Here is a 22500-nt window from a genome sequence, read left to right as displayed (position 1 = left end):
ATACAAAACAATACTGAAATAGTTAACATCTGTCTGTACACGTGATCATAAAAGTCTTGAAATTGTACTCTAATTAAGCTTCGTTCTCAATCATTACATAACACAATTAGTTGTGTAGCCTTTAAGATAAAAAAGCTGCAAGGTGATTCCCTAGTATTGCACTGCGCATCCCGTTCTGCGCATAACACAGCGTAGGCCACATTCATTCTCGTCACCAGAGCCTTGGATCGACCCAAGGCTCTGGGAAACTCTATGTAGGAGAACATGCGCCGTAGGGTTCTTATAGCCAAAAATTGGCTATTTGAACCTTACGGCGCCTGCTCACTCCTCGTGCTAACATGAATGCACCAATTAGAGACACTTTTAATTGTTCTTCACGAAAACTAACGACAAGACATTTTGTTTCAGAGTTCCCTAGAGCTATTCTCTCCCTCAGTCAAGAGAAGAGCTCTGGGGTCGAGAATGAGGCCACATTCGTATTTAGGCATGAGTAAGAGGCTTTATGGTCAAATTCCATGTCTCAGTACTGTTTTCCTTGCCTTACAAGTCTCAACAGATATTTCTAAACAAAGCAATGTTGAAATTTAACCATAAAGACTCGTAGCCATGTGTGAATATTGATTTATGGAACGTGGCCATAAGCATCTCAAAATGGCGACCTTTTGCGCGGGAAAGCTCGCTAGAAAGAAGAATGGCAGTTTTTAGGGAAAATCAGTAAAGAACAAAACAAGAACCTTTTTAGACTCTTGCAAAAGAAAAAGTCGAGTGATAGCCTTGATGATGCTTAAGTGTCATTTCAGTCCGAGAGTGAAAGTGAAACCGCGTTATCGGGGAGACGTTTTGACGAGGGTCGAGCTTGGTTTGCTTTCTGTTTTCTCCTAAACGAGGTTGGTGACCTATCTTTTTTTGGCATAATTTTTTCAGCAAAAAAAGTTACAGGGAAAAAAATTCTTTTTAGCCATCACTCGTGGACACAAAAAATATAAATATTTCTAGTCAGTGCCTTTTCAAGACGTGTTCCTGTGCCATAAAACAAACATTAAATTATTCCTTTTGAACAATACAATACACCTGTTTTGTTGTTTCAAGAATTACGTCAAAGCTGTGCTTCCTGTTCCTGCAAAACGTAGCGTGAACCGATGGAACAATCTTGTCCTTAATAGATAAAATCGCAATGATTAAATGAGTAACTTGAGCAACTGTTATATCTCGCAAACGAGCTTGGTGACCATTTTTTTAAATTGCACATTTAAATTCGAGTCACCATAACGTAGGGAACAATCGAGAAAAGGTTAAAGAAAATCTTACGACAAGTTCTATTACTAAGGAATCACCTTAAGTTAATATCTCCTCACGATCTAAGAGAAAGAGACTTCAGATGGTCAAAGCTCTCAAATCAGTGGAAGATTAAGAAGCTCCAACTTTCTTGAAAAGAACTGTGATGACCAATGACGCTAAAATCAGAGCATCCTTACAACCCTGAATTAACTGGTACAGCTGGGGCAATTTTGTTGATGGGACGAACTAGTAGAATGTCAGCTTTATAACACTTGGTTGCATGGCCCTTAATTAAGGGTATAAATGTGTTGCATCTTAACTTGTGTAAAAAGTTGCAAGGTTTACTCATACCAGTAATTAAGTATCAAATACAGTTCTAATGTACAGACAAACTTCAGAGTACTGTTATTATAATAACAGATTGTTAAATGGAGAGATTAGTCATCTTTACAGATTGTCCACGGATAGTTCCATAGTGGGACTGTTTTCAAAGTTGGTGTCTGCTTTGCATCATACCTGCAAAGGATCTGATTTTTTGTACAAGAGCTGCCAGAAGTTTAAAAGAAAAAAGCGAATTGAAGCTCGGAATGCGTGTCAATAAGATAACAGTGAACAGAAGGATTTGTGAAGCAAACAGTAACTGCAAAGAAACTCACATAATGGAATCTGCAATTGAGAAAAAAAGTTTCTGTACATGACCATATTTATAGCATGAATATAGCCTATAAAATCAAGATTTTTATGCACCTTCTTTCAAACATTTTCTCCTTAGTCCTCATTTAAAAATAAAATAAACAAAACGAAAGTAACACAGACAATATGAATTTAACCTCTTATAGATAGGCATTTATTTGTGATGCTGAAAAAGGTCGATGGCAATGCTTGGACATGTCTCGCCCGCGCGACCAAAATTAATTCACTACGGTAATATGAGAAGTGATTTATTCTCGTCGGCTCTTCAGGGGCACCCAACGTCAATTTTCGGAAAATATCTGTTCGGAAGAGGATTTGAGATCTAGAATTTTCGGAACATTTTTTGTAAAATATCTTGCTTGCCTGCCTGTCCTAGGATTTTCGAACATCTCAAAAATGGTGTTATTGCCCATTTTAAACAGATTTTTACCCTAAAAAGGTCACCTAGAATTTTCGGGAGCCTTTTTTCTGGCTGAAATTTTCGAGAAGGTAAGTTTTGATCCCTATAATTTTCGGATGACTAGTCTTTCAGCTAGGAAATCCGAACAGATAGAAAATTTTTAGGGGATAAAAATATGCCTATAGCTACCGCTTAAATACTAAAATACGTTTAACAATGCTATGTTTAAGTGGTTTTGAACTATATTCTCGTTGGGTGCCCCTGGCTCTTCGAAGGTGTTTTGACCAAGCATTTTGATTTTACACATGTACAGACAATTGTCCTCACTCTTGCTCAATCTTTTTAGATTTTGCTGGTCCCTTTGCGACCCTAATTTTCGTTGCAGGCTATGTCTGTTGTGAGAGCCAGACAAGGAGAGCGATAGAAATACGAACAATTGACGTGACGTCGGATAGCACAGCTTTTTCTCGCTTGCTAAATTCTGATTGGTCAATTTAAATTTCAGTGGCATTCGCCGTATGACGCAGGCGCGGATCCAGGAGAGGTGAAATGGGTGAATTTTCACCCCCCTTTTTCTGAGCCCCCCATATTTCTTTTTTTTCTTATCCCTCAAACACCTCAACCAGGCTTTGGTTCTGTTATATTATTACAAAAACTCACCCCCCCTTTCAAAATCCTGGATCCGCGCCTGGTACGGTTAATTAAACATTTTGAAATTCCTTGAGGTTATTTATTATTTAAACTGTAATTTCAACAGTCCTTACATTTTCGAATCATCAATTTTTTTGTTTTTTCTTTTTCAATTTATTTTACGTGACGAGTTACGTGTGTGCGTGTGTTTGCTTCTTTTCATACTTGTGCCTCCATGTACCAACTGACAAAAATAATTTAAAATAGTTTATTATTAATTGCCTCCTACATGTAGCTAGAAAAGCTTTTTCGTTATTTTCTACCTTACATAAGTAATGTTGTCTTTTTACTCTCTCCGGTGTCATTGTGTGGTATAAATAAAAGATGTTTGTTTGTTTGAAACGTGTAGTCTACCGTGCGTCTCCTTGGCTTCTATCAAGTTCAACAAAAATCTGCCACAAACTTATAGTCACGTTTTAAATCAGCGGAAAAAGCCGATCAGTCGACTTCTCCCAACGATTACCTCGAACTTTGGTTATGTTGCATCAGGAAGGTTCCTGCTTGCATTTAAGTGGCAACGAGGACAACCTGGAATTTCAACAGTGGAGTGGCAACGCCACAAGGAATTTTCGCACAAGAAGTGAATTAAGACACTGATCAGTCTCTGCGAGGATATGTAATTTGACTGCAGGAAAGGGCCATTTTCAGCGTTTGGTTTTTGTAAATTTTAGTTTCGCCAATGCAATGAATAACATTCAAGTCTTACGAGAGCAATAATATGTATTTTATAACACTTGCTGTAATTGCTTATGCAGAGGTCACAAAGATTGAACCAAGGGAGCCCAAGGAAAAAACACCGATTCCTGTTGAACCAACGAAATTAAGCCCCATTGCACGGGGTTAGTATTTAGATGGGAGAACGGCTGGTGATTAGCCTTGAGTTGACACTACTGTAGTCGCGCTGCAGTTCGGGTCTACTGATACCCCACACAGCTGATGTTGCAAAGCTTGATAGCAAGGCAGAGAGAACAAAAAAAGTAGAAACATTTTGGAATGAATGCGAAAAATATTGAGACGTTCATCATCATCTTCTTTCCTTTATCTTTGCGCTCTAAACGTCTCTTTCAAGCTGAATTTTACTGTATCGAAAGTTACCTATTAACCGACACTTGTTTCTGAGAGCAACCAGGCGAGCAGCAACACTAATCTTGACGGTCTGTCCCGCAATCTCCACTTTTCTTTTGGTCAGCACCAAGAACACGGACTCTGGCACTTCCAATTTATGCACAGTCGTAGTGAAGGTTCATTTTTGTAACTGTTGACAACCACTGTTTTTTCAAATTTTTGAGCGTGCGTAGAAGAGCCGGAAGTCCGTGATTTGAGGACTTCCTGCCTTGGAAGTGGCCAGACAACCTCGTTCCCAGGGTCATCTTAACGCCTGGGGCGAGCGAGGAGAGACCCTGGTAGGGTCTAGTCACATGTCTCCCAGAATCTGGGAGATGACAAGTTATCCAATGAAGGGAGGGGCAGCTTAGTAAGAATTTTGTCTATACTGAGACTACGGGAGTGCGGAATGTGTTGTCACCAAAACAAACCAAGTTTCTCGTGCTGCGGTATGTGAACATATGTTCTTCTGCGGATATGTCCGGCGATAATAGTTTGCAAACGCCGAAGAAAACATATACATCGTCTGTGATAAGTTGCTGTAGATTGTGCGGTTCAGTCAAAGACGTTTTACATTGTAAAAATCTGTTCAAGAAGGCCACTGAAGAATTGCTCACCTTAGCCGAGGCTGTGTTTAAAGGAACTGTGTTTGAATTCGACAAAGCTCAACGCGGCAAATTCCTTGTTTAGAGAGGACCCCTCCCTAGTGTTTTCAATTGTCACGGAAGCACGTGACCAGTCCCTAACAGGGTCTCTCCTCGCCCGAGAGACCCTGGGAACGAGGTTGGTGGCCAGAGTCCGTGTTCTTGGTGCTGACCAAAAGAAAATCGGTCTCCGGGGACGAGATTGATCTTATTACGTGGAATGCCGAAGGCATCCACGTCTTAAAACCGGGCTGGTGTCTTTTTTTTGTTGGTAGTCACAAATGTGCATACCCCACGGATATTGAATTAATCTCCGAGCGGGTGGACTGATTTATATTCCCTACGGTATTTCCAAACTTCCCTGCTCCGAGGAGAACTCTTACACTTCCAAAGCCATCACGATTTTTCTCTTCTAGCGCGTTAAGACCACTCGGCCACCGTGAAACACTTCCGTCATCCTGGTGAAAGCAAACATTTATAATAGAATCTTTCCGCCCGCCATGATTGTTTCAGTATTAAACTATTCGATAAAGTGGATAGATGCTTTTTCTTTGAGAAAGGCAAGCTTTAAAGGTAAGGAGAATTTTCTACGTTATTTCTAGATCTTGCTTCGTACTTGTGTGTTCCACTGTGAACATTATTATTTTGCATACAACGAATACTTCATTAGAAGCATTTTGCATAGAACGAATACGTACTCCAATATTTCTTGGGAACCAGTTTTTTAGCCGTTTTGACGTAAAAAGAAAATAAGAAAATAGCTTTGAACGGCCAAACAAGATAAAAAATGAAATCAAGTTTAGCTATCGCCGTCACAGGGACTTCGCAGCCGTCCCCCATCCAAGTACTAACCTCATTCGGAGGAGCTTAACTTCAGCTGACACTTGGACTAGCATCAACGATTGTGATCTTTATGTTAAATTCGCACATATCTTGTCGAACTTTATAACATTTGAAAGAAAAAAAAAACAAGCAAACAAAAACCAGGTGTTATGCCGTCATTTTGTCACAGATGCATCCTTTGTTTCGTGAGTTGTCAGTAAACACGCAAGGTATAACTTGATCACAGGCGGCCGCTAAAATCGATGTCACTTTCGATTTTGCGATTTTACTTGTATGACCAAAAGTACGATAGAAAAATTGAACTCTGATTGGACGTAACAAAACTCTCCCGAAATGTTTTTCGCTGAAAATTGTTTTATTCTCGATCGACACTTCCTAAAAGTTCCTTCTGCTCTCCTTAAAAACTACATATATAGATATTACACGGTGGCGAGAAGATATGAATTTTATGTTCGAGTGGCAAGAACAATATCTCACGAGTGAGCGAGTGTTCTTACTTTTTCGTCAATATTTGTTTTGCATAAAGCAGGCTAGCAAAATCTGTACCTTGCTTTGTTCGCATTTTTGAGCGTTAAAATAGAATTTTTGGGCGTATGTTCCTGACAGCAAAGGTCGCATATTTTAACGTCCCCCATCCAGATACTAACCCCGCTGGAAAGGGGAAAGACTTTAGTAACATTGGTCTTGGAAAGGTGTCAGAAGCTCAGAGTACACGCTTAAGCTTGTGGTGAAAAAGAAGTTGTAAGTGATCAACATATCGGCTTTGAAGCCAAATGTTTCTCGATTTCCTGTTATTTTCTTCAATCGTTCTGGGCTTAGTATTTTACTGAACCACATGTCTTCTTAGAGGGTATATAGCAAAGATGTCTACCATGGCACCGTAATGATTTACGATACCAAACAATGTCGTGTACTATTAGAGCTACATATTGTGCAAGGACTTGAATCTCCTGGAAAAAACAAAACGCAGCTCAGTTGACAGTTATGGAAAAAAACACTGTCAAGTTACTGTACTACCACACGCAATGCGTTCTTACTTTAAAAAATGTCCCGTATCTCCTCAATTCTACCCCCCCCCCCCTCCCCCCACCCCCAGACTATAAATCCCGTATCCCCACAATTTTTTTACCTAATTATCCCGTATTCCGATCGCTTCTCGGGCTTTTGGCTAAGATTAGTTTCTTGGCCAAGGACTACGGTCAAGTACTATTGTACAGAACAGTTTCGGCTGTTTGTCTGTTCTCTCGAAAACGATGACAAGGGTTTTTTGGGTTTTTTGTTCAGCTCGAGTGTAGAATCAGGACGAACTGTTGTAGTTTCTGATAACTATTTACTACTTGTAGCTTTTGTTGAATTTTGAATCGATGATAGAGAGAGTTTTGGCGATCTCAATCCGGACTGGACTACTGGATTTAAGGATTTTTCTTAACGAGATTTCAAGTTATTGTGGAACGTTTGGTACCAAGTTACTGAAATCAAGATTATGGAATTGTAAAATTAGAACTTTGGACTGGACTATACAACACGCAATTACGGAATTTTTGAGCATTGAGAGAAATAGAGCACGGATGTTGTCTTCTTGTCTTTGCCACGGCAAATTTATACAGTTTGCAAGGAACTAAACCAGGATTACAGAACCAGACGTCGATTACAGGGCCCGGTTGTTCGAAAGCCAATTACCTTAATCCAGGATTAGCGTAAACTTTTGTTTCATGTTTTCAACTTTTTGGTCACAGTTTTCTTTGCTTATTTTTTTTTCTCAAGATTGACTTCTTCTAATGTAAAGTTTTTCTGAATATCAGCTTTGAACAGCATTTGGGAGTAGAGGATAAAACTCGTTTTAAAACCCAGTTTCTGAACAACTGGCCCAGGATGATAAGTTGTTGAACTGTGATTTGTAATAAGTTTTTCGGATGATTTAAGGCTGATCCTGTAATTTTTGGATGAAAGGAGTTAACGAAGCAAGTAAAACTGTAGGATTTGAATTGTCTCCTTCAAAAAAATAAATAAATAAAAGATCCCGTATCCTGATAACCTGCTAATAGGGCTTCGTTGTTTGCATTTGCAAATTTAGTAACATTAGTAATGAGTTTTTACAACAAAAAACTTTAAGTTATATTACAGATGTATCTTTCTAGTAATCTTTCGCCATTTTCCGAAGTCTACCTGTACTTGAAGTTCACTGTAACTGGACAATTTGTGTTAACTGTTTGCGCATTCCACGAATACGCCCTTGTAGGCGTCTTGTTTAGGTCTTAAAACCACTTTGAAAACTATTAGCTTTCACTCGTTTTGCTGGGTACCATTATGTCAATACTCTAAAAAATTCAACTTTCCGGTAGCTTGCCTTGTTAGTCTTGTTATCGGAAACTGTAATGAGAAGCCATCGATCCGGGTTCGACTCTCTGCTTCGCCTATTTAGAATCTTCTCTGCGTGTTTAAAATTTTGTTTCTTTGAAGTAGATTCGAAGTTTGAAGGAGATTGCATAACGTCGTGTAAGTTGAATTAAGGTGACGCGCAACCTGATCGCCCAAACTTACCCTAATATGCATTAAATCCACCTGGCCTCTTTTAATGATGCAAACTCTGTAATGATAGATGACTTCCTTTTAGAATACAATTCCTGATAGCGACAATTTCTTAAGATTCCGAGACAACAATACTGCCGATACACAAGGTGCAACTCCGCCGAAAAACAAGGTAATTGTAATTCCGAAAAACGTCTCACCACTCTCCACATGTCTCCCATCAAATTTCAATCAAACTAAATCGCACGTGTACACTAGTTTTCAGTTTTCAACACACTCCCCCCTGATTGACGTCGGAAGTCAATCAAGAACGTTTAAACAAATCAGACTGACGCAAAACCTAATTTAGCACTTTAGCAGTGTTAAATGCTCAAGATATGGTCAGACAGTTCATGGAGCAGTGATCACTGCAGGGATGTCTTCATCTCTGACCATCTGAATGCTCTTTCCACTGTCAAACTGTCCTGTTCTCGCATTAGTTGCGTGTTCGTCACTCACATTGATTTCAAGAGGATAGAGCTTCTGAATTGGAAGTTTTAAAGCGAGTCTTGCGAAGAGAACATATCAAACTTTGCCTATTGTTATGGTTGACCTTTTAGAAGACAATAGGGCTTTTGTTTAGGGACTCTTCTATTGTGAGCCAGAATTAGTGTTCGACCTTAAAAGGGAGACGATCGGCAAATTGTCGGCATTGACATTTTCTCACCTTATGGGAGTCTGGTGGAGGAAAATGTTAAGTGGGACACTAAACGACAGGGGGTGGGTGAGTCGCTGCGTTGTCTCACGCTCACGAAGTGAAGATTTCATCGCCACTGTAAACACGGCGACTTTTGAATAGTTAATCACCGTGAGGACATCAAAAACATAAAACAACTCATTCAAACACAATCCGTGCTCTCGCCTGATGAGTTGTTGTTCCTCCGTAATGATAGACGTACATGAGTCATCAGAAGCAATCTCTTCAAGACAGGAATTAAAAAGAGCACCAGATGAAGGCGCGCGCGGATGAATGGTGCTCGATTTCATTCCTCAAATCCTGACCTTCGGTTTTTGCAGCTGATCATTTAGTCCTTCTAAGTGCATGTAAATTATTAGTTGAGAAAAACCAGAATCAAACTCGCTTGGATTTACCCGATTGAGCATATTGGGGTGTGAGTTTTCAACTGGTTAATAGACGATGCGTTTTTCCGACAGGGCCTGTCAAGATTTTTTTGATGGTTGTTTGAGAGTTAAATATCGTAACGTTTTCTTAAAAAAAAAAACCAGTGAGAAGATTATTGGGAATCAAAGTTGACCGGCTATATCGCACCTTTCTTTGTTTCAGTGATTTTCTGACCCGATCATATTGTTCCAAAAGCGGTACAGACATGGAACACCGTTTGTAGATGTCATTTTTAGATTTCGCTTCTGAATTTGAACTTCGAAAGCACTTTACACCGATCTGTAGAAGCGTAGTAGCTTGAAAAGTGACTTTAAAGGTTTTGCGGCACGCGCATTTACCATCATAAATTAATTGTTTGTTGACGATGAGAAAAAAACCATGAAGAACAATGGAGTGATAAAGCGCGAATTTCAACAACGCTTATAGCAACAAAGTTAAATGACTCAGTTTTTGTATGACTGATTGTATGTAGTAAATTGCGTTTAAGTTAGTTTTTATTTTAACTTGAAACCCATACACTTATTCGTAAAAGTTCCTTCTGGACACACGAGAAGAGCGAGCTAATTTGTTCAATTGATGGTGGCATGTCGGCGTGAAAAGGAACCACTCTAGTTTATAGACGATGCTTTTTAATTTCCGACGGGGCCTTTCACGATTTTTTGCATGGATTTCTGAGAGTTTAATATCCTAATGTTTTCAAAAACCAGTCAGCAAAGAGATAAACTAAGAATAAAGCCAGCATCCGAGCCAGGATTCGAGCCAGGATCCGAGCTAGGATCCGAGCCAGGATTCGAGACCTAACCGAGACCTAACCTAACCTAACCTAACCGAGACCTGCCCTAACCCTAACTAGACTAGAACCAACCTAAATAGACCTAACCTAACCAATTCGAGACCTACCCTAACCGAGAGATTCGAGAATAAATAGCGGAGAAAGCTCATCTTAGCTCGAATCCTGGCTGGAATCCTGGCTCGGATCCTAGCTTGAATCCTGGCTCGAAGTTTAGGTATCCTCGTCAACAAATTATAATTGCGAATCAAAGTTGACCGGCTATATCGCAACTTTCTTTGTTTCATTGATTTTATTGACTTTATCGCCCCTTTTTTCGTTTGAATGACTTTATTGTCAAATACGCCAAAAAGTTTCTCTGACGCACGAGCATAAAAAGCCGACTACTTTACATGAGTAAAGTTCTTGTTTCTTACGATGAGACAAAAACCCTGAAGAACAATTGAGTCATGAGTCGCGAATTTCAACAACCCCTAAAGCAACAAAGTTAAATGACTCAGTCTTTGTCTGACTGATTGTATGTAGTAAATTGCGTTTGAGTTAGTTTTTAATTTAACTTGAAACCCATATACTTATTCTTAAAAGATCCTCTTGGACGGTCGAAAAGAGTGTTCTAATTGTCTAGCGGTGCGCAAGTTTGAATTAAAGTGGAGTTTTGCATCAAATGATGGCGTGCCGGCGTAAAAAGACGCAAATTTTGAAAGCGCTTCAAGAAACAACTCTAACTGGCTCAGTTTTTGTTTATTTTATCGCACTGGAGAGAAATAATTGCGGGATGGTTTTATTCTATTACGGCTTTCTATCTTTAAAGGTATCAACTTGTTTTGACTGTTATCAGTTCAACTTACGGTCTTCTACAGCTCGTAGCGTGGAAGGCGCAATATTACGTCGGCTTTTTAAAGGCTGCTTTGTCTTGAGATGTTACTTTTCTGAAAATTATTGGTTCCAAACTGTTTGTCAGAGCTGACAATTTTTAATACAAAGACTCGGTTAATTTGCGTGATAAATGCTTCTGATACACTCGGTTAAACGAAACATTGAACGAGAAAACAAACTGTTGGAAGCTTTGAGGCATTTGAGCGAGTGAAACAACCTCTGTCAGCAGTCGCCCATTAGCACATTTCTGCCTTGACAATTATTTTCACACCCCACTACCCAAATGCGGCATTTTGACACCACGATCGTTGACGAAGTTATTTGAATTTCGCGCTCGGTGAGCAGGCTACGCTTCGATAGTTCCAACCTTTGTTTTACGAACAATAAAGGCCCTTTCCGTGAAACAAAGAAAAAGACCATAAAAGGAGTGAAAATGTGTGTTATTGTCAACCCAAAATTACAACCCAACCACTTCTGCCGCGCCCACAACGTTGTCGACTTGTCCCTGTAACAGTTTCTCTACATCCTTAACAGCTTGTCTTCCTTTGATTATCCAGAATTGTGATCGGATTTCAGTAAGAGTTTCTCCAACTCCATTGTGATTCACGTTTTCGTGGGACTGCATGATCGCAAGCTTCATGAAATGCTGCTTTCTAGATAACAGAATGGGATGTTTTGTTTAGTACGGAAGTGAAGAGTTCTGGATTCTTCCCTTGCATCGCAGAAGTCCATTGGCATCTTTAAAGACTCCTAACTGGTCCCAAGTCGAACTTGATTTCTTCTTTTCTTCAAGTTTGGCTTGAGCGTCCTTGTACCAGATATTCGTAACAATATTTTGATCCTCCATACTGATGTCAGTTGTTTCTATCTTCCTCTTGAGCCTCTGGATGAATTTCAGAACAAGAGCGGTTACCCTGACAAGTTTACTGAGACTACTAAATCTTTCTGGACAGATGACTTCTGAAATGTTCTGAAAGCACTGCACGGATACTGTCATAACATTTGAAATTTCAGGTTTTCTTCTCAATTCCTTTGTTACTTTTTCTGGGACTGTACTCTCACCAATTGGATTATCAGGTAGGTTTGGCCACTGAACTTCTCCTTCTTTAAGAAATGGAGCTTCCTTCCACCATAGATCACTGTGGGCGAGAACAGAACTCTTAGACCCTCGCGACGCTATGTCGGCAGGATTGGACTCAAACGGGCAATATCTCCAGTGATCCTTACTCCACAGACTTCGAATCTTCTGAATTCGATTCTGTACAAACAACTTGAATTGTTTAAACTCTCTATTGATCCACCACCACACGATCTGAGAGTCAGCCCAATTGAAAACAGCGTCTATGTACGTCATGCACGGCTGTCATCAAATTCGCAAGTGGCAAGGCGGCCATCAACTCCAGTCGAGGGAATGATTCACCGATGAAGGGAGCAACTCTTGTTTTGGAGGCTAGAAGGCAAACAGAACTGGTTTCAGAGGTTCTCAACCTAATGCTCCATACGCAGCCTTGCTAGCATCTGCGAATAGACGTGATGTCTTCGACATCACCCAGGATGCAACGAGGCACCAGAATCCTTGAGACTTCCCCCATGTCTTGTAGTAACTCCTTCCAGCCCGACGCAATACCTTCCGGCAAAGCTTCATCCCAACCAAGTTTTAAATGACAAATTTCTTGGAACATGCACTTTAAGGGTAAGATAACTGGTGACAGCAAGCCTAATGGATCATAGAATCGAGCAGTGCTGCTCAATAATGTCCGTTTAGTGAAAGTTTCCTCTAAGGCTTGTCTAGAAAAAGTAGCAAGATCAAACTCGAAATTATCTTCCATCCGATCCCATTGAACTCCCATTACTTTGACAACGTTTTCTTTGCTCACAGTGTTGTTTGAATCTGACACTGTGCAATCTTCTTCCTCAATGTTAGGCTCGGTCAATGTAGGAAAGAACCTTACAAGACAGCTCCGGTTCCGAATACAGAGGTTGTTCTGCTCTTTTGATCATTGCGGCTAACTCTCCAATGTTCGATACCCACTTTCTCATTTTAAAGCCTCTTTCTCTAAACCGCAACTTCAGTTTGTGGTAAAGTTCAAAACACTTCATTACCGAGTTCTCTCCAGATAGATGCAAAGTCATCAACATACGAAGATCTTACACAGCCGCCACAAATTTAGGATCAATGTTCTCATACCTTGCAAATTGGTTCCTCAATGTCACATTCAAAATAAATTGGGAACAAACTAGACCAAAAACAAGACGAGTGAATCTCAGTGTGGTCACTTCTGGATTCGGGGAGTTGATGTCATCTACCCATAGGAACCTTAACAAGTTTTTCTCTGCTGGATTGACTTCAATGTTCAAACATGCTTTTTCTAAATCACCAATCAAAACCACTTTATGGAGACGAAATCTCAGCAAGACATCAAAGATCAATGGCGTTAAGACTGGACCTGGTAGGAGACAGTCATTCAAACTTGGCTCATTGCGGGATTTAGTGCTGGCGTCATAAACCACATGAAGTTTAGTAGTGATTCTGTCTTCTTTCAATACTTCTTTATGAGGAATGTAATTTACAGTTCCAGGAAGGGTATCTAAATCATGACTTTTGTCAATCAATTCAACAAAACCAGCATTTAATTGTTCCTTGATGACACTGTCATATTGTTGGAGCAATTCTTGCTTGGACCTCTTTGTAATGAAGAAACAAGGCGATTCTGTGCTAACAAGTAATTGTCTGGAATAATCGGGTGTTCAGTCTTGAAGGGAAGAGACACTTCATAACGCGGTCCATTGAACTTCACTTTGGTAAGATAGTCTTCAAGAAAATCTCCCTCTTTATCCTTTACTCCAAGAGTGTCATCGTCCCAAAACTTACTTAGCAACTTGTTTTCCTTCACTCCCGGGTCTCGGCACCAAATGTTTTAATGATACAAACTCTTTGATGATAGATGACTTCCTTTTAGAATACAACTCCTGGTAGAGACAATTTCTTAAGATTCCGAGACAACAATACTGCCGATACACAAGATGCAACTCCACCGAAAAACAAGACATGTCTCCCGTCAAATGTCAATCAAACTAAATCGCACGTGTACACTAGTTTCCAGTTTCAACATGGCCTTTTGACATGTCATTGAAAAAACTTATAAAATATTCGCAGACCGGTCGATTTATCTGAAATTTGAAAGAGTGATTGCTAATGAATAGAGAAAGATTTTCACAATAACTAAAAATTCCTGTGTTAAGCATGAGAATTTGACGAAGAGGTAAATGCGACTTAATTTGTTGCGTGGGTTGCTATTTTTGTATTTTGATTGTTGTGCAAATTTTGACAGAGAATGTTAGATTGTGAAAAAAATAGCTACGCATAGATAGTTAAAAAATCTTTATTTTAAGCGGTTATTACTGGGTTGCGTGGTAGAAACGTCACTTGGGATTGCCAAGGGCCTTGTACTTGAAATGTCCGGAATTATTTGTTTTTTTTTTTCCGTGTCATGAAAAGTCTTGCCTGTCACTCCCCTGCTAAGTGGTGTCTTTGTGCATAGTGTCTTGTGTGCGTATTTGTTAGGTTTGAGGGGACTGGGGTAATGCGTAGATTTCTGTGGTGCACATCGGAGAATATTTCATTAACCAGCAATGGCGTCGAAAGTCATTGCAACTCGAATGGCGTTTTAGTGCATCTTTCAACAAAATATACCCTCATGGAGCTCAAGAATGGAAAGTCAATTGGATGAACAAGACAGGCGATGATTATCTGGAATCGTAAAAACGACGAGTAATGGACTTCGACAACAATCTAACGCCCGTCGAGCCGAAATCAAAGTGAGCTGTATTTCTAAGATTTTATTAAGACTGTGCTGTTATGTAGAACACTGAAACCAAATGGAAAATTATCTGGTAACTTATGGGTTCAAGAAAGTCAGGTAAAAAAAAAATTGAAAATGTGACAGTCAAGAATTATATATTTAAAAGAAAGCTTGTCGACTATTTTGTGCATCATTATTCAAGGAAAAGGTTCTTCAGGAAACGGTTTGAACCTGAAGTACATGGTAATTTGACACGACTGAGTTTCTTGTCTTCACGCACGCAATGAATTGGGAAGAGGAAGAGTTGTTTGTTTCAATAATTTTTCGCTGGAAAAGGATTCTGTGATATTTTCTGCCTTTGTGAATTATAACATCATGTTGTGTATTGAATTTTCGAGCTTCAGGTTGAAATGTAATACGGGAAGATTTTTTTTAGTATTGCTCTGTAAGCAGGAAGGGTTCACGAAAATAAACAGGTCTGTTGGAAGTGTGCTTGAGTTTCAACAAAATGAGCCCCAAAATCAGTGAAACATTGTGATGACGATGAATAATAAAGTAGCTGCTATTTCCAAAATGATGGAATTAGTTACCTGGTGATAAATAACGTCGTACGCGTCTTAGACAGTAAATTTTGACTTTGCATAAACAAATGGTCATTACCTCAAGAGTTGGGCGATTGTGATCTTTGTTTTGACTTCGCTCTTTTTATTATCAAAGTTTATAACACTTGACAGAAAAACAAACTTACAAAAACCCGGTATCTTGCCATCATTTGACACAGATTGGCGAGTAAACATGCCGCGGTAACTTAAGCACGGCGCCCGCTGAATTCCGGTCACATCACTTTCGATTTTGCGATTTATTTGTGCAGCCAAAAGTAGAATAACAAACTTGAACGTAGCAAAAATCTCCCAAAATGCTTGTCGCTGATCGTAACTTTTTATATTCTACATTCACGGCTCAAAATTAATCTTGTTTTCATGTCGTAAATATTTTATTCTCGGTCGACCGTCCCGGAAACTTCCTTCTGCTCTTTTTAAAAACTGTGTATCAATAGTTATTTACTTTTGCATCAATATTTGTTTTTGCATAAGGGAAGCTAACAAAATCTGTATCTTGCTGAGTTCACATTTGTTAGCGTTAATAGTATTTTCGGTCCGATCCTTCTGTTTTATGAAGGGGTATATTGTTTAGGTCACCCAGCCAGTTACTAACCCGCCGGAGAGGGATGAATTTCAGTGAACTTCAGTGAACTTCAGTGAACTTTAGTATTACAAAGCTCTCAGAAGCTCAGAGGGCACGCTTAAACTTGTGGTGAAAAGAAGTTGTAAGAGAACTTGAAAATTATCAACATGCCTGCCAGAAGCCAATGTTTCTCGCTTGTCTTTTATTTGTTATTCTTCAGAGACTGGAATGCTGTAGTTCAATACAACACAATTCAGTACCTTCTGATTTTCTGTAACATGTACCACAGGCAACCCAGTGTATGCTTCACGGAAGCATCTCGTTTGGACATAAAAGATGCAACGTTTAGCGAGAAATAGTATTTTATGTGAATAGTTTCGAAAAAAAAATTCGTGGGAATGGGGACGCGGTGAAAATGAGTTAAAGGAATAATGTCAGTTTGCGGTATAGAAAAAAGTGCTGACCATAGGCCATTTCGGAAAATACCATAATACTCTTTGCTTGTCCCCCTAAATTTTGCCAGTTTTACGTTTGTGGAACAATAATTTTAGAGGATATATGTATTACAAAATTTGTTAACCCAAGCTCAGCTGGAGACTTTGCTTTTTCGGCTGGAGAGCTGGAGATTTAATCTGAAAGCTGGAGTCTCCAGCCGAATGACTTGGCATCTATGTATAATAATGTAATCGATTGGGCCCGAGGGCAATTAAGGATTAATTTCTCGAGTATTTTCAAAGTTTTCACGAAATTGCCCGAGTTGCGAAAACGGTTCCGTGTAAACACTTCCAAACCGCATCGATTTTGACTCGATTTCGAAGTCATGAAACCGTGTCGATGTGAAAACGCCTTCGTGTAAACACTTCTTGATTGTTGCACGAACATCATTACTATTCCACTTTGCTTGTCTATAACTTAATTTCGCCGTTAACTTGTTTTCGACTATCAAAATTACCTACTCTACTTTTTGCGTAGAATAACCTTTTTAGAATGATGTTCTGGTTTCTGAGATACTTTTTTATTGGGAGGCATCAGAAACCCATAAGGATTGAAACGTGTAACGCGCGCTCACAGCTTCCGAATATTCAGTGCGAACTGATTGGTTGAATGTTTCAGTGCTAAGTACCATATTTGGGAACCCCTCGCTCTTGTTGTTCCAAATATGGTGCTTAGCAAATTGGATATTCATAAGCTTGTTTCCGAGCAGACAAGGGGCCGTTACACGTTTCAACCCTTATAGACTTCTGGAGGCATATTGTGACAAAATTTCATCACTTCTGGCGACACGTAAGTTTAATACGTGATCGCTTTTGCCTGCATTCTTTTCATCACGTCGCTAAAAACACAATCATAAAATATTCGCGGAAGGTCGATTCCTCTGAAATCTGAAAGCTGAGGGTAATTGCTTAACAGTGGAAATCCCTATGTTTTGCTCGAGAATAATGCGACTTTTGTTTCGTGAGTGATGTGATGTTTACCTTTGTCCTTGTTATTGCAATTGTGGCAGGGAATGATAAATTACAAAAAAACTTCAACTGAGAAAACGTTAAATCTTTGTTTTGAGCATTTATTTGAACATAAAAGATGCAACACTTAGCGGGAAATAATATTTTAAGTAAATACTTGGAAAAAAATTCGCATAAGAGTTCGTAATTCAGTTACAAGGTATTTTTGTGTAGTTGAGTTAATAGAAACTGTTGTCTTAAATCAGTGACTTGTTTCAATGTATTAAATACTACCAGAAACCCATAAATGTTGAAACGTGTAACGTGCTTTCACAGCTTCCGAATATTCAGTGCTAAGTACCATATTTGGAAACCCCTCGCTCCAGTTAATTACGCGCGAGAACATTGGTGGAATTGCGTAACGGTGTCCTTGCGAACTGATTGGTTAAATGTTTCTCTCTTGTTGTTCCAAATATGAAATTGAATATTCAGAAGCTTGTTTCCCAGCACACAAGGGGCCGTTACACGTTTCAACCCCTATGGGTTTCTGATACTACTGCCAGCTTTGAAAGTTTCGCAAAGATTACTCAATACTTCCACATTTCACTCGGAGCACTTCACTCGCAAATGCAACAACTTGTCTTATTCTATACTTAATATGGTTCTTTTGTCACATAAGCAATCAGGTTTGCTTTCCTCTTTCAGTTGAAACACATACCGGTAGTATCCTGTACAATCGATTCTTTAGAATCGAATCTTTCGCGAAAGAGGTTCAAATTTGTGACATTGCAGTATCCAATCGAAGGCTCTGGCGTACGAGTAACACGCATTCACTAATTGCACAATCCCATAATACACCTCTATTACCCCCCCCCCCCCCCCTCAAAACGTTTGCATAACCATTGTTTGCAATTTCTCCTGGGACATGAAATGTAAAAGTCGAAAACAATGCCTATGCAGACTTTTGGGGGATAAAGAGGTGTATTATGGGGTCATATCGTATGTCTTTCTTTACCTTCGGATTTAAGAGTAGCTTGGTGTGGCTAATATATCCGAGTATTTACCATCCAAACCATGATACACCACCGAAGACAGACCACAACACCGGGAACTACATGCCCTACTCTTTGCGACAAGTGTGTGGGTTCTTTTACGTCTCACAGGATTATGAACATTGAAGGGTTGTGAGACGGGGCCTACGGTTTTTCTTCCTTATCCGAGAAGACTAGAGAGTCTAACCATTTGCAGATGTAATTACAAAGGCAGCACTTCCTCCTGAGTTATTTAAAGACCCTGAGTGTTGGTCCAGCCGGAGTTGAACTCACGACCTCCCGCGTGACAGCCAGGTGCTCAACCAACTGAGCCACCGGTGCGCGATTTGTGCAAGTAGTGAATTAGTAATTACATAGGTGATTATTGAAAATTGTCTGCACTGATTGGTTGCCCTTGGGGTGATTATTACTCGATAATCACCTAAGTGTTTTTTTTTTTCAAAATGTCCGCAATTAAGCTGTTTTGTCGAGTTGACAGACGCAGAAATTAATAATTATTGTTTTAAAGAAAATGCATACTTTTCAAATAATCACCTATGGAATTATGCTAAAACAATTCGGTAAATATCGGTGAATAATTGTTAAATATCATATGCGAGGGGACAGGAAAGCTTAAGTTGATGTAAGCTTCATTCAAATATCTCCAAACCAGAGAAGCGTCAAACTGGCTCTGACAGGTTGACCCGTTGATTATTAAAACAGGGATCCACATTTGCAGTCGTCGGGTCGTCCCAGACGACTAAAAACCCGCCCGGACAAGTATAAGAACTCCAAAGGTCGTCCGTTGGACGAGTGATGTTTTAATAAATGTCTTTTCGTGAATGCCATCAAATGTTATAATATAGAATGTACTTTCATTCTGATCGCTTTTCATTCAATAGAAACTTCTAGAAAATAAGGAATAAACACGCAGCTTTTCTCAGCAGTGGGATCTCAAGTTTGGGCGCCATCTTTGACCATGCGGTATTTTCCTTCAAACGATTGCAGGCTCAATTTTCATGTATCTAGTCGCTGGCATGGTTGTTAGCAAGTCGTTTAACAAAGAGCAAAGAGTGACTTGTGGTCTCGGCTGGGAATGTAGGCTTAGTTACAAGGTGTGTCCCACCTCCGGCAAAAAGGATAGCAAGTGGACCATAACATGCTGCTTACGAACAGGAAAACACAAAATCTTGATAGCAGGGGCGTTGAATCGTAACTTTGTGAGCTACATTCAAGTACATTTTGCAGCAGCAGAAATGGACCACTGTAAATAGGGTTCCCACGGTGCAAATAACAAAATACTCCAGAGTCAAAATTATTGACGAGTGTGTAAAATAAAACGTGAATGCTCAAGTTACAAGTAGTTTTATCGACGATTTGCTATACTTCTTCATTTTTGCCCCTGCAACCCAAAATTTGTCCGGGCAAGTATATCAGAAGACGTACTTTTCTGGCGGACGACTTTGTTAAAAATGAATATGGATCCCTGTTAAAATGAGAATTCTACACTATTCCGGGTATCTTTTTGTGCCGAAAGGAAAAGAATATTGGATAGGGCTTTGGTTCAGACATAAAACGTCAGTTTAAAATGAATCGCCATGTATCGGATCGATTTTTATGCAACGCTAAACTCGTTTTGTGAGCGAGGCAAAACTCGACAACATAGACCGACTAATGGAATTCTTTTCCCGTGTCTAAAACTTGAAAAGAGCCGTTTCAGACATCAAAACTTTGAAAATTATTTCCTTGATCTCTTCTAGAAAAACAAGCTTTCCAGAATGCATAAATCATAGTTTCTTTCCCGTAAGAAGTGAATGAAATGAAATCCGCTTACATTTATTCATTTATTTTTGCTATAGGTCATTTTCCAGATTGTGGCATTACTTTGTTTTCACTAACTCGTGATGTCCCTAAACCCTTGTCGTGACAAGGAATTAAATCATTTGAAGTCTTTGTGTCTGGTTTTCAATGAATTCCCAAAGGCTTTACGTCAGACGTTCAAAAAGATGTGGAACGAGAAAAATGGGAGTTACCCTTGGGATGACTCCACGGATGTGAGAAATATCTTTTTATCTAAAGAGGGAGGGAAAACTAAAGTCCCAACCCACCAGTCGTACGATGAATGGGGTTGCTCCGCCTTATTCCAGGCTACCATCTTTGCAAAGTCCTTCAGCATTCATTCCAAAACACTCGATGAAGTCTATGTGAGGCCCTATGCTGTTCCTTATGGAAGTTTCCATGGATTTGTGTTGAGCCCAGGAGGAGATAATGTGGAGACCATTGCACTGGCCACTGATCAGCTTCGGCGTTTAAGGAATGCAGTTTGTCATTCCTCTCATTTGGGGATGGACAAAGCAACATTTGACCGGACCATTCAGTATGCTAAAGAAGCGTTCAAAGCCCTGGGAATTTCAACTGCGTCAATTGATGCCATTGGAAGTTTGACTGCATCAGACTTTCCAACAACAGAAGTCAGTAAGTTGGAACACCAGTTAAGTCAAGATAATCAAGCATACATAAAATGTTTAGAGAGCAGAAATGCAGATAGGGAAGAGATTATGGGTCTTTTAACAGCCATAAAACAAAGCGTGGAGTCTAGCAAACAAGAGGGCGCTGTGTTGGTGCAAAGGGTAGTGGAGGATGAAACTTCAGCTTTGGAAGACTTGAGGAGGACAGTGGAAGAGACTGCAACCAAAGAAGATATCAAGGTGTTACTGAAGGAGATCTGTGAGCTAAAAATAAAGGTGGAAGAACGGAATACAGAAGAGGAAAACACAGGTAAAAAGTATGACTTAAATGTTTTAAAGCCTTTTTTCAAATGGCAGGAAATAGCATTCAGCTTAGCTAGACAGACAGAACTTCCATGCATCAAAGAAAGCTTACTCCTTATACTTTTCCTATACGTGACAAAAGTTACATAAAAACAAGAGGCTATGGTAGCCTACACTTTGTTCGAAATATTTTTAACTGATTCCTCAGTTTTTAGAGTTGTTACATTGAAGCACGCAATTTTTGTAACATCTACGATTTGGCTTTAAAGGCAGCCGATGCTCTTGGAAATGCACATTATCAGACGTTTTTGCTAGCTTCTAAAGCATTTGGTGAAATTACTTCAGAAGCAGAAGGAAGTGCAATGTAACTTTTCAAAAATGAAATCCAGTTGCCACCATGATGGTGAAAGGATTTCGGGATCTTTCACCTTGTTATTGGCGAGGGTGAGAGTAAAAGATAGTCCCTGCAGTAGGCTCTTAATTTCTTTAATGTGTTAAAGCAGAAAACAGAGAATTCCAAGGCTTGTTGTTTGCCAAGTCATTACTGTTTATTATCAGTTCTTAAATGCCCCATCTACCGCGACTTACTAGTATGACAAGGCAGGAATGCAATTCCGCCACAGATGAGCAACTGCTTGTTATTCAACAAAAAGGATAGAAACCAAATATTACCAAAAAGGTTCAAATCAACACTTGTAATTTGTCTAATTGGCCACTGTTACTCTTAGCTGTATTTAACGTCAGCATAACAGCAAAGAATTTCTTTGACATTGATACCCCAATTTGTAATCAACCCTGGCAATACAACTATTAAATTACCTCAAGGTTAATACCAGGGCCCCTTTTCACTTGTTTCATTTCTGCAGTATTGTTCTTTGGACCGTATTGGGAAAAACTGTGCTTGAGTTATTGGATTCCGCCCAATTGCAAGGCCGCAGACACTCAAGGCAGCGAGAGATATAATTTTCCCCATACGAACTGGCCTAGGCTAGGGAAGAACATTTTAAAATTTGTTTCTAAAGCCTAGTTAAATGCTTACAAGAAAAAAACTTGAATAATCTAGGGCTGCAATCGGAGCAAGATTCTCAAACCATTTCTAGCTAGTATAGATGGTATAAAAGACAGGGGCTCATCAACTGAAAGAAAGAGACTTCACCGAACCATTTTCATTAGGGTAATAATAAAAGTAACTATATTTGTACATGTAGTTAATTGAAAATTACAATATAGAATTTGATATAATTGAGGACCCATCACGC

General features: G+C 39.5%; 2 protein-coding genes across 2 annotated transcripts in view; one reads left to right on the top strand and one right to left on the bottom strand.

Moving 5' to 3' along the window:
• The window catches only part of LOC138023090 (uncharacterized), a 65897-nt gene that overhangs the window by 8067 nt on the left and 35330 nt on the right, over positions 1 to 22500 (top strand). The window contains exon 2 of the mRNA XM_068870122.1: positions 20330 to 21248. Within this exon, the coding sequence (XP_068726223.1) occupies positions 20375 to 21248 (874 nt within the window). The 5' untranslated portion in view covers positions 20330 to 20374. The remainder of the gene's footprint in view (positions 1 to 20329; positions 21249 to 22500) is intronic.
• Positions 12521 to 14060, bottom strand: LOC138023092 (uncharacterized). The gene is made up of 3 exons (XM_068870123.1): positions 13882 to 14060; positions 13198 to 13725; positions 12521 to 12956 (listed from the first exon to the last, which is right to left on the bottom strand). The coding sequence occupies exons 1-3, from the start codon at positions 14058 to 14060 to the stop codon at positions 12521 to 12523; spliced, it is 1143 nt and encodes a 380-aa protein (XP_068726224.1).

Source organism: Montipora capricornis, chromosome 11, assembly GCF_036669925.1.
Source record: "Montipora capricornis isolate CH-2021 chromosome 11, ASM3666992v2, whole genome shotgun sequence".
Lineage (NCBI taxonomy): Eukaryota > Metazoa > Cnidaria > Anthozoa > Scleractinia > Acroporidae > Montipora > Montipora capricornis.
Note: the sequence above shows the minus strand (reverse complement) of the source record. Positions and strands in the feature narration are given on the sequence as shown.

Excerpts from the sequence above, each read along its gene's own strand:
- LOC138023092 (XM_068870123.1), bottom strand. The coding sequence starts at position 14,060 with ATGTCTTGTTTTTCGGTGGAGTTGCATCTTGTGTATCGGCAGTATTGT. Across the intron at positions 13,726-13,881 it reads GAAGGAAAACAAGTTGCTAA|CACAGAATCGCCTTGTTTCT; the intron begins GTAAGTTTTGGG and ends ATTACTTGTTAG. Across the intron at positions 12,957-13,197 it reads TTGAGGAACCAATTTGCAAG|GTTCTTTCCTACATTGACCG; the intron begins GTATGAGAACAT and ends CTGTCTTGTAAG.